The following is a 15,067-nucleotide window of genomic DNA, read 5'->3' on the forward strand; positions in this document are numbered from 1 at the left end:
AATTTTACTCTAAACTTTTAAATTATTATGAATTTTATCCAACATTAACGTGGCAAGAAAGTAATAATTACCATTAATTTTTAACGGTATAAATAATAGTCTAGTACAATTAAATTAATTTTAAAATGTTAAATTTTAATGAGTAAAAAAATTATAAGGTGTAATTTTAATAAAATTAAAAGTATAAATTTTTTTACTATTAACTCAAAAATTAATTAATAAATTTTATTATAGAATTAAATAGTAAAATAATTAATTGTTAAAATTAATAAAATAACTAATTAAAAGATTTTAAAATTTTAAAAATATTTTAATATATTTTTTAAAATTAAAAAATTTACTATTAAGTTTTCTCCTAATAAGTTTTTCTTAATATTTTCAAGAGTTAAAAAAAGAACTTCTTTTATTTTACTCTTTTGTTATTTAAGGGTTATTTTATTTTATTTTATGGTAATAAAATCTGTAAACTATTAAAGAAGTAGGGTTGGATAAATTTATTATGGGAACAGTGGAGGCAGTAAGCAACGGTAACCTGCAGCTTGGAAGTTCCTTAAAGGGCAATTTGGGAATTATTCAAAAGTTAACGGAAACTTTATACAAATATTTTGCAAATCAAAAAGCTAAGCAGAGCAAAGCACATAGACATAATAGCAAGATAATTACGCTGCACAAAGCCAAGCTCAGTGGGTGGCAACTGCCTATTTTTTTTCCCTGATTTTCTCTCTTTTTCTACTTTCTTCTTCCCTCTCTTTATTTAACCTTTTGAGCTTTTTCTCTCTTTCACATTCACACAATCTGATTGCTTTGGTTTTGCTTACACTGAGCAAAGACTCTGAGAGGATCTCTCTCTCTCTCTCTGTGTATCTGTGACCTGTGTTCCTCTCCTCGCTCTTTCACTTTCTCTTGTTTCTGTTTATTCTTTGATTCATTTAGTTGATACCCTTTAGAGTTTAGAGGCTTTAACAAGAGTTTTGAAGAAGGCAAAGGCTATGGCAGCTCCAAAACCAGAAGAGATAAGTCACCCACCAATGGATCAACTTCAAGGTTTAGAGTACTGTATTGACTCTAACCCATCTTGGGGTATGCTCATTTCTCTTCTTTCCTGCCTCTTTTTAGTTAAAGTTCCAACTTTTTTGTATATATGTAATCAAATCTATTTCTTTTTGAATTCTTGTGTGTGTGAGAGCAGGAGAAGCTATAGCTCTGGGTTTCCAGCATTACATTTTGGCATTAGGAACTGCTGTTATGATCCCTTCATTTCTTGTTCCTTTAATGGGTGGTGATCATGTGAGTTCCTTTTTGTCTTGTTCATTGATATCCAATTACTTACTCTTTGCTCCTTTCTCTTTTCATTTGGCTGTAGCAAATTGTAACAATGGTGCTTTGGGCTAATCTTGATTTGCTCAGGGTGATAAAGTGAGAGTGGTACAGACTCTGCTTTTTGTGGAGGGAATCAATACGCTTCTTCAAACACTGTTTGGGACTCGATTACCAACTGTGATTGGAGGCTCTTATGCATTTATGGTCCCTATCATATCAATTATTCATGACCCTTCTTTGATGAGCATTCAGGATGATCACGTGGTTAGTCTATTTTTCTTTTTCTTGGGCCCTTCATTCTTGCAAATTCCATTACCATATTTGCTTTATTTTCCTTAAAGTTGGATTCCATTTGTGAGACATTGAGAGTTGTTGTTAGTCAAATCTACTTCTGACCCACTTGCCTAATTAGATGCAGCATCTTTGCATTATTAGATGCAATATAGACCTTATCTATCCTAACTATCCAATTACCAATTGGCTTTAGCTCATCGTTACTATAGTCGTCTATGGGATTGTGAAGTCTCTAGTTTGAATCCTAGTCAGGGCCAATTAGTAAATGCATTTCAGAAAGGTTGGAGGAACATGATTAATTTGTTAATGTTTAATGCAAGAGGTATTAATGGTTTTATCATATGTATGTGTAGAGATTTCTCAACACCATGAGAGCAGTCCAAGGTGCTCTAATAGTGTCATCAAGCATACAGATAATTTTGGGTTACAGTCAGTTGTGGGCCATTTGTTCCAGGTACAGCTCTGTCTCAACTGAAATTTCAGTCACATAATGGAAGAAATGGATTTATATTTCACAGTTTGTGGATTAATTTCAGGTTTTTTAGTCCACTTGGAATGGTTCCAGTCATCTCATTAGTGGGTTTTGGTCTGTTTGATAGAGGCTTCCCTTTGGTATCTACAGCAACCACTAAACAACTTTCAATACAATTGTTTTAAGTTCTTCATTGTTCTCAAAAATGGCAAATTCACTATCTGCAATGTGCATCTTGCTTTGTGAATGGCATCAGGTCGGCCGGTGCGTAGAGATTGGCATTCCCATGCTCATCCTGTTCATAGCCTTCTCCCAGGTATTACTTCTAATTCCTTTGCATGTCATCAGCAATTACGGACTATAAAGAACTCTGTTCATTCCTTTTCTTTTGTCTGCTGTGAACAGTATTTAAAGAACTTTCAGACAAGACAGCTACCAATACTTGAGAGGTTTGCTCTCCTTATATGCATCACAGTGATATGGGCATATGCACATCTCTTGACAGCCAGTGGTGCATACAAACATCGTCCAGAGCTTACTCAAGTTAATTGTCGGACCGACAAGGCTTATCTCATTTCTTCTGCTCCATGGTTGGTAACTCAAATCTTTTGCTTGAATATCTATAATTATCTTGTGGATGTAACCTCATAAAAGACTAAAATATTTTCATATTCCTCATTATAGGATAAAGATTCCATATCCTCTACAGTGGGGTGCTCCTACTTTTGATGCTGGTCACTGTTTTGGAATGATGGCTGCTGTAATAGTCTCACTTATTGAGGTACTCATATAAACCTGATAATCAATCTTATTCAGTAGGGTTCATGAAATTACAACTAAATTTAAGGTCTCATGCTGCAGTCCACTGGAGCATACAAGGCTGCATCACGTCTAGCAAGTGCAACACCACCTCCAGCTCATGTGCTCAGCCGTGGTATTGGCTGGCAGGGCATAGGAATTTTACTGGATGGAATGTTTGGAACATTGAGTGGATCAACAGTCTCAGTGTAAGCATTTTGAGATGTAAAATTTTCATTCTTGGAAGTTCTCCTGTTCATTACAACTGGATTGAAACTTGAGAAAAATAACAGGGAAAATGTGGGGCTGCTTGGAAGTACACGTGTTGGCAGCCGCAGGGTTATCCAAATCTCAGCTGGTTTTATGATATTTTTCTCAATGCTAGGTGAGTGATACAGTTGATCATTTAGTCCGATTCTTTCATTCTAAGTCATAGAATCGCCTTGACCTTTTTTCACAATTTTGGTAGGAAAATTTGGGGCGTTATTTGCATCAATACCCTTCCCCATATTTGCTGCAGTGTATTGTGTTTTGTTTGGTCTTGTTGGTGAGTATGCATTTCTCTTTAAGAATATCCCTTGTCCTTATCTATCTAAGAGCAGTAATCTTTCTATTTGTATCTGATTTTTCCCTTGTTGCTATGTTATGACAGCTTCGGTGGGGTTGTCATTTTTGCAATTCACAAACATGAACTCAATGAGAAATCTTTTCATCACCGGTGTCGCACTCTTTCTCGGTTTGTCTGTCCCGGAATACTTCAGAGCATACACAGCAAAGGCCTTTCACGGTCCTGCTCATACAAGAGCTGGATGGGTAATTTTCACGTTTCCCTGTTCAAAAAGCTGTTTTTATAGTTGCTGCATTCATATCCTATAATCTGGAATAAGTAAACAACCTAACATGACCGGAGAATGTCTTATTTTTCGAAGTTGAACCTACGGGGAAACTACAGTCAATCATCTTACCATTTGTTTCTTTGATGTGCAGTTCAATGATTTTCTCAATACCATCTTCTTCTCGTCCCCGACGGTTGCTCTGATTGTTGCCGTTTTCTTGGACAACACACTTGACTACAAGGATAGTGCTAGAGATAGAGGAATGACATGGTGGGTAAGATTCCGGTCGTTTAATGGAGACAGCAGGAATGAGGAGTTCTACACCCTTCCTTTTAACCTTAATCGTTTCTTCCCTCCATCATGAAGTGGCTTCATCACCAAAGAAAAATGTTAGAGGAAAAACATCATTTCCAGATAAGGATGTTATGGTGATTGCAGCTGCAATGGAGAAGAGTGTAAAGATCAAAATGTTTTTCGTGCAGAGAAAATGGGTACCTCTGCTTTCTCTTTCCCTCTTTTCATTAATTTTATGTACATGACTCTGGCAGTTCGGGTTATTATATTCCTTTTTTATTCTACCCTGCTCGAAGAAAAATATAAATATATTCTAGAAACAAGTGATCTAGGAAGAGGAGATAAAAGAAAGGCCTGCAAAGTATTCATTGCATAATTGGACTAAATTACAGTGTTATAGTTTTATTCAATTGAAGACGCAACAAATGAGAAGGAATAAGATCATTGAACTCAATTGAACAAATGAATGAATTTAAAACAGTTAAAGAAAGGAGGACATGTATAAATGGGGACATGCTATGATTTACACATGCATTCAGGGCACCTTGGTTGTCGATAAATGCTTCGACCAAAACTCCTTGCACGAACCCGTTGACCTTCTTCAATCATCTTTCTTACTCTATCTTCAAAACTATTCCATCCTATGGTACTATTCTCTGACAAAATTGCTGCTAGCCTCTTCTTGTTAGGCCTCAAGTTTGGGGCACGTCTGCCCCCATAGTAAGTCCGGAAACCAGACACTAGGGATGATAGTTGACTCCCAGAATCAGTCATCGCAAAGACATCAGAAGTTGCACAAGCAATAAAGTCCAATGCTGCCATCTGCATCCAAAGCAATTATCCAAGAAGTTAAAACATGTCCAACAAAAAGTTGGAAAATTGACTGCAAATACATACCAAAAAGCTAATCGTAATAATTTACCTGTGAAGAGAAATTCCTAAAAGGTGCAAGTTCACTGTCCGTGAGGAGAGTCTCCTTTGTGACTAAATTAGGATAGAGGCTGGTTAAAGGATACATTCTAGATTCTCCACCATACATATGGGACCCAGCAAGATATATGTAAGTTCCACGTTTAAACCCAAGACCAGCAAGAACAAGGGCAGCTTCTTCTGGTGTTAGTGGACATCTTCCTAACTTTCTTAATTCTGATGGAGAGATAGGCCTGTGAGCATCAATAACACGAAAGTATGAGTCAAATTAGGGAGCATATAAAAAAAGGAAGGCTGAGTGAACCATACTTGGACTTCTTCAACCGTTCAATGAGCAGAGGGAAATGGCTTTCTCTGTAGGCTTTAAGTTCTCTTTTCTCATCTTCTCCTCCTCCAAATTCGCACAAGGAATATGCAATCATGTCCACTTCAAACCTTAAGTGTAAAGCAAGATACCTAGATGGCCCTCTTGTTGGATCATTCATTTTCGAGGCACTGCTGGGCATAAATTCTCCAAGCAATTGCTTGTCTAGCATACTCTGTGAAGCATCATACTTCCTTATTCTTCTGATCAAAAGTGAACCAACTTGTTGAATTTTTGGCACAAACTTTAATGCATGAAAGTTACATTTGCACCTCAGTCTCTGCAAAATATGTCATGACATCAGAATATAGATGAATGCTCATCCTTTTCTTTTTTTTGTAGAAAGGAATGTTCATCCTTCTTTTGCTAATATAATTCATTAAAAGCTGTAACTCTGCTACATCCTCCAGAAGAAAAGAAGGGACAGAGAACTTGCTTTTATCATAGAGGGGCTTATGTTATTTGGACCATCTCTTTCACTGTTTTCAAGGTATTAAGAGGACAGTTTCTGCATTTAATTTTGATGGATGCAGTTTGAAGAAACCCCTCACCCGATATATGGGAGATAGGAATATCTTGGAAGAATAACAATACATGAAAGACATTTGGCGGCAAGGTGTTAACATTAAATATTTGTAGCCCCAATAAGTGTATGCAATTCTTGAACCTTCGTAGAAATTTTTTTACCTGAAGTTGAGAAGGCACTGGATCAAAGCCGAGTCGATTTCCAAATCCAAGAAAGTGAACGACTCCATTACGCAAGAGAAGAGGAAGTACTTTTTCTAGGTAATCACTAGGCTTTGCCTCCTTCACTATATCAGCATCAGTAATCTGATAAAAGAAAGATAAGAAGATGATGAAATTGAAATAGATGTCCCTAGTGGCACTGTTAATAACAGTATAACAGAAACCAAACATACTAGGCTACCAATTGATTCAATATCCAAGGATTTCATGTGAGAAGGAAGCTCCTTTATGATGTTTACATCATCCTTCATGATCTTCATAAAATACTCCTCTTGGTAGATATCTCCAAATTGGCTGCATTTCATTAAATTAAGTAAATGTTCTGAAAATAATAGTTAACTCCCATATCAAGCTCATTACTAAGGTTATTAGTCGTTACAGCTTCAACACGCAAGAAAAAAAAAGATATATGTGATGCGCTGAGGATGTCCATTGAAAGTGCTGAAGATAAGTCACAAAATGATGGCTTCCTAATTCACAGCTAAAACAAATAAATCAGGCATGTGTTTGTTTCAAGAATGGTTTTCACTTGCATGTGAGCTTATAACAATGTAGTTCTTAATTCTCCTTACTTTAAGTTAGAAAATTCATTACAAAACAATGGGATTTAATTCTTTTCCAAAAGAAAGTAGTGGGAACTGATGCATATCATTTTTGGTAAAAATACCCCGAAATGAAAAACAGTTACATTTCAAACACTCTGAGATAATCTGCCAACAAGCACAGATAAATTCAGATAAAACAGAGAAAGCAGATAAAAGAAAAAGAGACCATTTATATAATTAATGGCAGACATGAAATCAGACCTGGGATCCTTCCATACATTGCTGTAAAGAAATCTGGGAAGAACAAGAGTTGCATTAAGCAAGGATGCCAAGGCAACAGCATTGCATATCTGCAGGCAAAATGATTGTATTGCTGAATTATAAAGCTACATTAAAAACTCTCATCTGTAAAGGAACAAACACTACATTAACTGAAATTAGATAAAGTTCAGAACGTCAAATGCCTTAATATTGTTATAGTGGCCAAATTTTGACTTTCCTGAGGGGAACATTACAAAATAAATAAGCTTAAAATGCTTGTTATTGTGTAAGCATAATAACTACAGAAAGCACAATTATCTGCTGGTTTACAAGAAAGAATAAGAGCTCAGGAATCAGGAAAGGAACGGCTAATGCATTATCCTATGTACGTGGCATTCTGTCATAAAATTTCCAACAAGCAGTCTCTTAACAATCAGAACAAAATCTTTGGATCAAGTATAAGGGAGGTGAGTTTCAATACTTACAGCGACTCTCTGTTGATTAAGACCACCATTTGCACTGACCATCAAATAGCCATTGCTTTTATCAGGTTTTCCTGTCTCAACACAATAATTTAACCGGTTAATAATACTGCTGCTTGTCATTTCAGAGACTTATACTGTTAATATAAGCTACCATAGAGTAAAAAATGCTAGTTAATATTGTTTCTGAGTCAAACAGGGCTTGAAAAGTCAGTTACCTAATCTTTCAGAATCCTTTTTATCTGCACAAGGTTTCCATAGAGATGCCTTCTGGTGTGGTTCCTCCCAGAAATTTGATTTTTCTTGCTTGAACTCTTTCTAAAGTAGAATAAAATTTCAGATATATGCCCTTGAATGCAACAAGCATCTAATCGTAATGATTAAATATAGAAATTTTAAAATAAACCTCCGCAAGGGCAGCATAAGCCAAGTTCAGGAGTCGACCGTACATCTGGACAGGGGGTTTTTCTTCTTTAATGTAAGCAGTCTTATCCTCCTTTGCATACTTGCAATACAAATTACATTCGTTAATTGTCTTGTCCTGCACTTTTGCCTCAATGTCTAAATGATAATGATGAAAATTTATGTATTTGTTGCTAAAAGAAACAGAAATCTGACATTCAACATGCTATATCACTTGCATAGAGCTAAAAGGAACATTCAAGTAAATGGTGCCTTCTGTAACATACTCACTTAACTAATACAGAAAGAAAAAGATGTAGTCCACTTATATGCAGAAAATTCATTTAGTAAAGAAATTTCCTTACAAAAAGGAAAAATGAAAATTTATTTTGAATTACGTTGAATTGAAACATTCCCTAGTAGATAGAAATTTTCTTAGCTGGAGTTCAAGAGTTTGAACATGCAGATTTGGCGTCCAAAGGAGATGCACCACAAACTGTAAACTGTGAATGATAGAAATTGGGCTAATCCAAATGCAATAGCTGTAATCATCTAAAGCACTAAAAGATTGATTCAACTCTTAAGTTCTGGTTTCCAACACTGAAGTTTCAAAGCAAAAGTTCAACTTATATTGAATACAACCTAAAAAATGGAAAGAACTCGCGCTTCTAATATAAAAGAATATACCATACCTTAAGCCCACTTGAATTGCTCGAAGTTGAATCATTTTGAACATTTATTGAATCAAAAATTGATACCATGAAAGAATCAAGCAAGAAAAGAAACCCCATCAATGCAAACATAAAAGCAATTGATCTAACGTGTTTACGAAACCATATATGCCTTTTCCCAACATAAACTCCCTTGGAACCGAGTTTCCCATACTCGTCCTTCAAACCATCAAGCAATACAACTTTGGTTTTCCAGTTGTTATCAACTCCAGAATATCTCCTTCCAATGGAAGGATCACTTGATGGCAAACTTTCCAAGCTTCTAATTTGATAATCTTTTGTCCCAATTGACAATTCAGGACGGGGACTTCTAGGGGATCCTTGCTTCCCCATTATTCCATTCTCTCTCTCTCAATGAAGCTGGAAGTAAACCAAAATTGGTAAAACCTTAAATACAACAGAATTTTGGATTTTTGGCCAATAATTCATTAAATAAAAGAAAGCCACTTCTCAAGCAATAACTATAAGAAACTCTTGTGGGCTGCATTAACAATATTTAATATCTATATAAAAGTAGAAAACCAACTTTCAAACTGAAAATACAAGAAACTCTAGAAAGAAAAGATTACTTTTAAAACGACAATTACAAGAAAAACCTGCATCAGCCTCCATTTTTATGTAGGTATTGGTTCTCTGTCTCTGTCTCTCTCCTAACAACGACCCACCAACCCGTTAGATCAAATAAGAAAACGCCAGGTTTGGTGGCTCACATTGAACTCAAGAATAAGAAATTTTACTGATAAAACAAGAACATCAAAGCAAGAATTTAAGGTGAAGATGAGAAGTATGTGAAAGTGACTTCTATAAATAGAGATGAGTGAAATGGAAGACATATTTTACAAACTCAGCAACACTAACCTTGTAAACCAAGATACATGTTATCAACAATTACTTGCCACCAAACCCCACAAAGACTACAAAGCATGTCTTTGGAGCTTTCAACATTTCCATTAAATTCAAGTTCTCGTGCAGAGAAGAAAAAATGAGGAAGAGGAGGAAGAAGAAGAAGAAACAATAGAAAAAACAGGTCCAAAATTGCCCATTTGATGAATCTGGCGGGTCCTTCAAACCAAACAACAATGGGAAACTGTTGAGATGGAAGATTAATGTTGTGTGCAACGTGGGCTGGTTAGTTGTTGGGTTCATTCAGATCGGCCCAGAAATAAATAACAAACTACGGATCGTTTTCAATCAAACTTGAATGATGAGTGATGCATGAATAAAGAAAAGTTGAATCAATTTCATGCAGAAAATGTAATGCAGGTGAAAAAGTTGAAATCTTTGAAATACCTTGTAAAAATGTTGGGTAGATAGATTCCAAAAATAGGGCTTCTTCAAATGCAACCACAGAAGCATGGCACCTAAACTTACTACCAAAATCATTGCACCTCTCACTACTAACATCATTCCTTCAGAGAGAAATTGTCCTTGTCTTTGTCTGGATATTAGCTCTCATCTTCAAAATTCTGTATCCCAATGCCATTATCTGACTAAGATTTGAGAATGCTTAACGTTGCCTTTGAAACAAATAGACGAGGAGATATAATCCACCATGACTTTTACATCATGAAGAACTGTTGAAACAAATAAAAGAGGAGATCTAATTATTTTTATTTGGAGATAAGTCCAAATTAGTCCTTGTACTTTTCTGTGAAGGCCAAATACATCCAATTTTAAAAGTCCGGCTAAATAGGTCTCAAAGTTTTTAAAACTAACACTTATAATAAAGTATTCACAGGCTTAGTCTGATGGTAGATACATTTGAGTAAATATGAGATATTTATTAAGTTACTATTGAATTTAGTCTGATTACATTTGAGTAAATCTGAGAGATTTATTAAGTTGCTATTGAATTTAGTCTGGTGGTAAATGTATTTAAGTAAATCTGAGAGATTGTGCTGTTGGAGTTTGATTATAGAAGAAATGATTATTGATTGAATGTAAAGTTCTTTAAATATTAAAAATATGTCTATGATTTATAATATTGAGTATAAACATTTAATGAAATATTTTATATATATTATTTATATGTGGTAGTTTTTAAAATAAAAATTTATTTGTAGTAAATATTTATTGAATATAATATATTTAATATTACATATAATAAATATAAAATATATTTAATTTCAATATTAAATTTATATTAAAGCACTATATGTTTCATTAAAAATATAAAATTTTAAGAATTATATTATAAACTATCATTAATTCAATTTAATCCTTTCACAATAATTATGACAAATTAAAAAAATTTAGTATTATCATCAAAATTAAAATTTTAGATATAAATATAAATTATCATAAATTTTAGATTTTTTTATTTTATAATTTTTTTACTATTATGTTAATTTTAATTTTATTTATATTTAAATATAATTTTTTGAATATTTTATACATGCAAACTGGTATTAAAAAAAACATATTTTGAGTTCAAAACATATAAATTAACATTAGTTTCACGGAATACTAATTTGAATTTTATATTTCAATTTAATCTATTTGAATTTTTATAAGATAAACTTTAATGATTAATTTTTATTTATTTATATTAAAATATAGGGAAAATTACTTTTTAGTCCCTAAAGTTTAACGTAATTAACACTTCTGTCTCTCTATTTTGGCGACCCAACACTTAATTCCCTCACTTTCTCTCCCGTCCAAATTCGTAGTCCCTCCGTTCATTTAAACCGTTTGGTCAAAGAGTCAAAGGTAAGAGGTGATAATTTTCTCCAAAAATACCTCTCTCAATGTGAAATTCCTATTTTTTTTTCTCTTTCATATTTTCTCCAATTACTTTTATCCAGGAAGAAGAAGAAGAAGAAAAAGAAGAAGAAGAAGAAGAAGAAGAAGTTGCAGAAAGGGTAGGAAGAAGAAGAAGAAGAAGAATAAGTTACAGAAAGGGTAGGAAGAAGAAGAAGAAGAAAGAAGAAGAAGAAGAAGAAGAAGAAAGAAAAAGAAGAAGAAGAAGAAGTTGCAGAAAGGGTAGGAAGAAGAAGAAGAAGAAGAAAGAAGAAGAAGTTGCAGAAAGGGTAGGAAGAAGAAGAAGAAAAAGAAGAAGAAGAAAGAAGAAGAAGAAGAAGAAGAAGTTGCAGAAAGGGTAGGAAGAAGAAGAAGAAGAAAGAAGAAGAAGAAGAAGAAGAAGAAAGAAGAAGAAGAAGAAGAAGAAGTTGCAGAAAGGGTAGGAAGAAAGAAGAAGAAGAAGAAGTTATAGAAATGGTAGGAAGAAGAATAAGAAGAAAGAAGAAGAAGAATAAGAAGAAAGAAGAAGAAGTTGCAGAAAGGGTAGGAAGAAGAAGAAGAAGAAAGTAGAAGAAGAAGAAGAAGTTGCAGAAAGGGTATGAAGAAAAAGAAGAAGAAGAAGAAGAAGAAAGAAGAAGAAGAAGAAGAAGAAGAAGAAGTTGCAGAAAGGGTAGGAAGAAGAAGAAGAAGAGGCATTTGGGTTTGGGTTTTGCGATTTTGAAATAGCGGAATTTTTAGTGAGGGTTAATTTTATCAATTCACGTGTTTCAAACGGCTATTTTGGACAGAAAGACTACGAATTTAGACAAAAAAGAAAGTGAGGGACTTAAGTGTTGGGTCGCCAAATTAGAGGGATAGAAGTGTTAATTATGTTAAACCTCAGAGACTAAAAAGTAATTTTTCCTAAAATATAATTAACATATCACACATACATTTTCATTTTGATTTTTATTAATATAAAATTTAAAAAATTTAAAAATATTATTTTCTATATTTTAACATATATTGTAGATAATAAATGTTATGTAAACTAATAATTATTTATTTTTGAATATTAAATTAATAATAATAATTTATTTGGAAAACAAGATTTAATTATTAACATCAAACTTAATTACATTAAATTAAAATATTAGGATTCAATTGGATAAAAATATTTAAAAAGGACCAAAATATTGTAGATAATAAATGTTACGTAATTAGGACCAAAATATATTTTTTTGAAAGCAAAGGACCAAAATATTTAAAAAGGCACAAATAAATGAAAATATTTATACATTGATTAAGATATTTTCAGGTATAAACAAGTGGATCACTCCATGAAAAAATAGATAGAATCTATTTTAATATCTTTTATTCCTTCCATAAAAAAAAAAAAAAGATCTACTTCAATGTCTATTGGGTCCATAATAAACCTGATTCACCTAAGAATTTTCAATGGGGAAATACTTGGATCTGGTTCACCATGAACCAAAACATTTTCAAGAGACAAATAAGTGAGTCACTCCATGAAAAAAATTAATGGCACCTAGTTTAATGTCTATTGGGTCCACAGTAGTTCTGATTCACCTAAGAATTTTCAATGAATGAGAAAATACTTAGATCTGGTTCACCTTGAACCAAAACATTTTCAAGGGACAAATAAGTGAGTTACTCTATGAAAAAAATTAATGGCACCTAGTTTAATGTCTATTGGGTCATAGTAGACCGAATTCACCTAAAAATTTTTAATGAATAGGAAAATACTTATCTGGACCCGTCATGGATTAAGACATTTTCAAAATACAAATAATTGAATATTTATTTGAGTTCAGTCTACTACAAATTAAGATATTTTGAAGGCATAAACAAGTGGGTCTGTCCATGAAAAAATAAATAGAATCCACTTTAATATTTCTTCTATTCATGGTAGACCGAGTGCACCTAAGAATTTTTCATAAACAGAGATATTTACCTAGACCCAGTTCACCATGAACTAAGTAATTTTTAAGGAACAAATAAATGGGTCCCTCTATGAAAAAAAAAAGATTAATGTCTATTGAATCCATAGTGGACGGGTTCACATACGAATTTTCTATGAACAGGTAATACTTGCCTAGACTAGAACCATCATGGACTAAGACATTCAAGGGCCAAAATAAGTGAATGTCCACTATAGATTAAAATATTTTCAAAACATAAACAATTAGGTCTCTCCATAAAAAAATAGATATAACTCATTTTAATGTCTCTTATATCCGTAATGGACTGAGTACATCTAAGAATTTTTCATAAACATAAAAATACTTACTTAGACCCGGTTCACTACGAAGCAAGACCTTTCCAATAGATAGATAAGTGGGTCCCTCCATAAAAAAATAAAGGGTTCTTACTTCAATGTCTATTGGTTCTATAGTAGATTGTGTTTATTCAAGAATTTTTCATGAATAGAGAAATACTTATCTAAACCTGATCTATTATGGATCAAGACATTTTCAAGGCACAAACAAGTGAAAATATTTACTTGGACTCGGTTCACTATAGATTAAGATATTTTCAAGAAATAAACAAGTGGGTCTCTCCATGAAAAAATAGATGAAACCTACTTTAATGTCTCTTGTATCAATAGTAGACCGAATACGCATAAGAATTTTTTATGGTGAACCGAGTACACGTGAGAATTTTCTATGGACGAGAAAATTTTCTCAGTCTTAAATCACCATGAACCAAGACATTTTTCAAGCCACAAATAAGTGGTCCCTATATTAAAAAATAAATGAAACCCACTTCAATATTTATTGAGTCCACAGTAGACTGAGTTCACTTGAAAATTTTTCATGAACGGGAAAATATTTATTTGGGCTTTGTTTACTATAGATTAATATATTTTCAGATATAAACAAGTGGATTTCTCCATGAGAAAATAGATAGAACTCGCTTTAATATCTTTATATATTTGATTGACCAGTTACATTTAAGAATTTTCTAGAAAAATACTTAAGACATTATTCATCATGAGTCAAGATATTTTTAAGGGACAAGTAAGTGGGTCTATAGTGTCCGGTTCACCAAACCTAATTCATTATGAACCAAAATATTTTCAAAGTATAAATAAGGAGATACCTTGGTAAAAAAATAGTTAGTTGAATCCATCATGTAAGAATGGCCTTCAAGTCCAAAGCCATATTTCGGATATGCTTTCATTAATAGCTGTGTTCTATTTAATTAGTGTTATTTTCCTACCCAACTAGTGTCACACTGCTTGGTCCAACTTGTGCCATAGGTAATGGTGTCATACCATACTTTAGATTCTGAGGAGGGAGACGGATGGATTTCGAGAATGTTTCGGGACATTCCCAAAACCAGAGCTTTAATGCTCTCTCCTCTATTTTTTTTTTTGTTTTTTTTTTTGTTTTGTTTTGTTTTTTTTATGGACCTAAGCCTGGGCCTTATAAATAGAATATTTAATGAGATTGGGGACGTAATTGGGAGGAACTCTTAGAATACATATACCTAAGGTCCCTTTTTCATGTGTCGAGATTTTTTTTATCGACCTCTTGATCAATCTTTTACTCACCTTTCTCCTACCTCTGGACAGTAGAGTAACCAAAAAATATTTAGAGTTTTACTTTTATTTTTATACTTTTGATTTATTTGTTAAAATTATTTTAATATAATTTTGAATAATTTTTTAATTAAATTCGCTCGTGATTTTTGAACTGTAAGCATCTAAATTCTTTTAATAATAGATTTGATGTAGTTTAAATTGTGAATTATTTTTAATTTATTTATGCTAATTTTCTTTACTTAAATTATTATTTAATTTTTAATATTAATATTTTTTAGTACTGTTTTGTAAATATTTGAATGATT

At 33.0% G+C, this 15,067-nt stretch overlaps 2 protein-coding genes across 6 annotated transcripts; one reads left to right on the forward strand and one right to left on the reverse strand.

Moving 5' to 3' along the window:
• The first annotated feature begins 630 nt into the window (after window positions 1–630).
• LOC110604071 (nucleobase-ascorbate transporter 2) lies at window positions 631–4,298 on the forward strand. Its single transcript, XM_021742142.2, has 13 exons — window positions 631–1,080; window positions 1,190–1,287; window positions 1,408–1,584; window positions 1,968–2,068; window positions 2,151–2,226; window positions 2,343–2,402; window positions 2,492–2,676; window positions 2,771–2,867; window positions 2,948–3,093; window positions 3,178–3,269; window positions 3,354–3,431; window positions 3,537–3,697; window positions 3,872–4,298. Exons 1-13 carry the CDS (start codon window positions 990–992, stop codon window positions 4,082–4,084), a joined length of 1,575 nt encoding a protein of 524 aa, XP_021597834.1. The 5' UTR covers window positions 631–989; the 3' UTR covers window positions 4,085–4,298.
• On the reverse strand, window positions 3,954–9,497 carry LOC110604069 (O-fucosyltransferase 8). Of its 5 annotated transcripts, none has more exons than XM_043951883.1 (12): window positions 9,335–9,494; window positions 8,438–9,126; window positions 7,750–7,839; window positions 7,562–7,661; window positions 7,347–7,417; window positions 6,862–6,950; window positions 6,229–6,349; window positions 5,996–6,139; window positions 5,254–5,588; window positions 4,937–5,177; window positions 4,559–4,836; window positions 3,954–4,089 (listed from the first exon to the last, which is right to left on the reverse strand). In XM_043951883.1, exons 2-12 carry the CDS (start codon window positions 8,807–8,809, stop codon window positions 4,059–4,061), a joined length of 1,872 nt encoding a protein of 623 aa, XP_043807818.1. In that variant the 5' UTR covers window positions 8,810–9,126; window positions 9,335–9,494; the 3' UTR covers window positions 3,954–4,058. The 5 variants fall into 5 exon arrangements, with proteins under 5 accessions (XP_043807818.1, XP_021597829.1, XP_021597830.1 ...); XM_021742137.2 differs by having other exon boundaries at window positions 7,750–7,848; XM_021742138.2 differs by having other exon boundaries at window positions 7,750–7,848; window positions 8,438–9,497.
• Window positions 9,498–15,067: the final 5,570 nt, after the last annotated feature.

This window comes from Manihot esculenta, chromosome 16 (genome assembly GCF_001659605.2).
Source record: "Manihot esculenta cultivar AM560-2 chromosome 16, M.esculenta_v8, whole genome shotgun sequence".
NCBI lineage: Eukaryota > Viridiplantae > Streptophyta > Magnoliopsida > Malpighiales > Euphorbiaceae > Manihot > Manihot esculenta.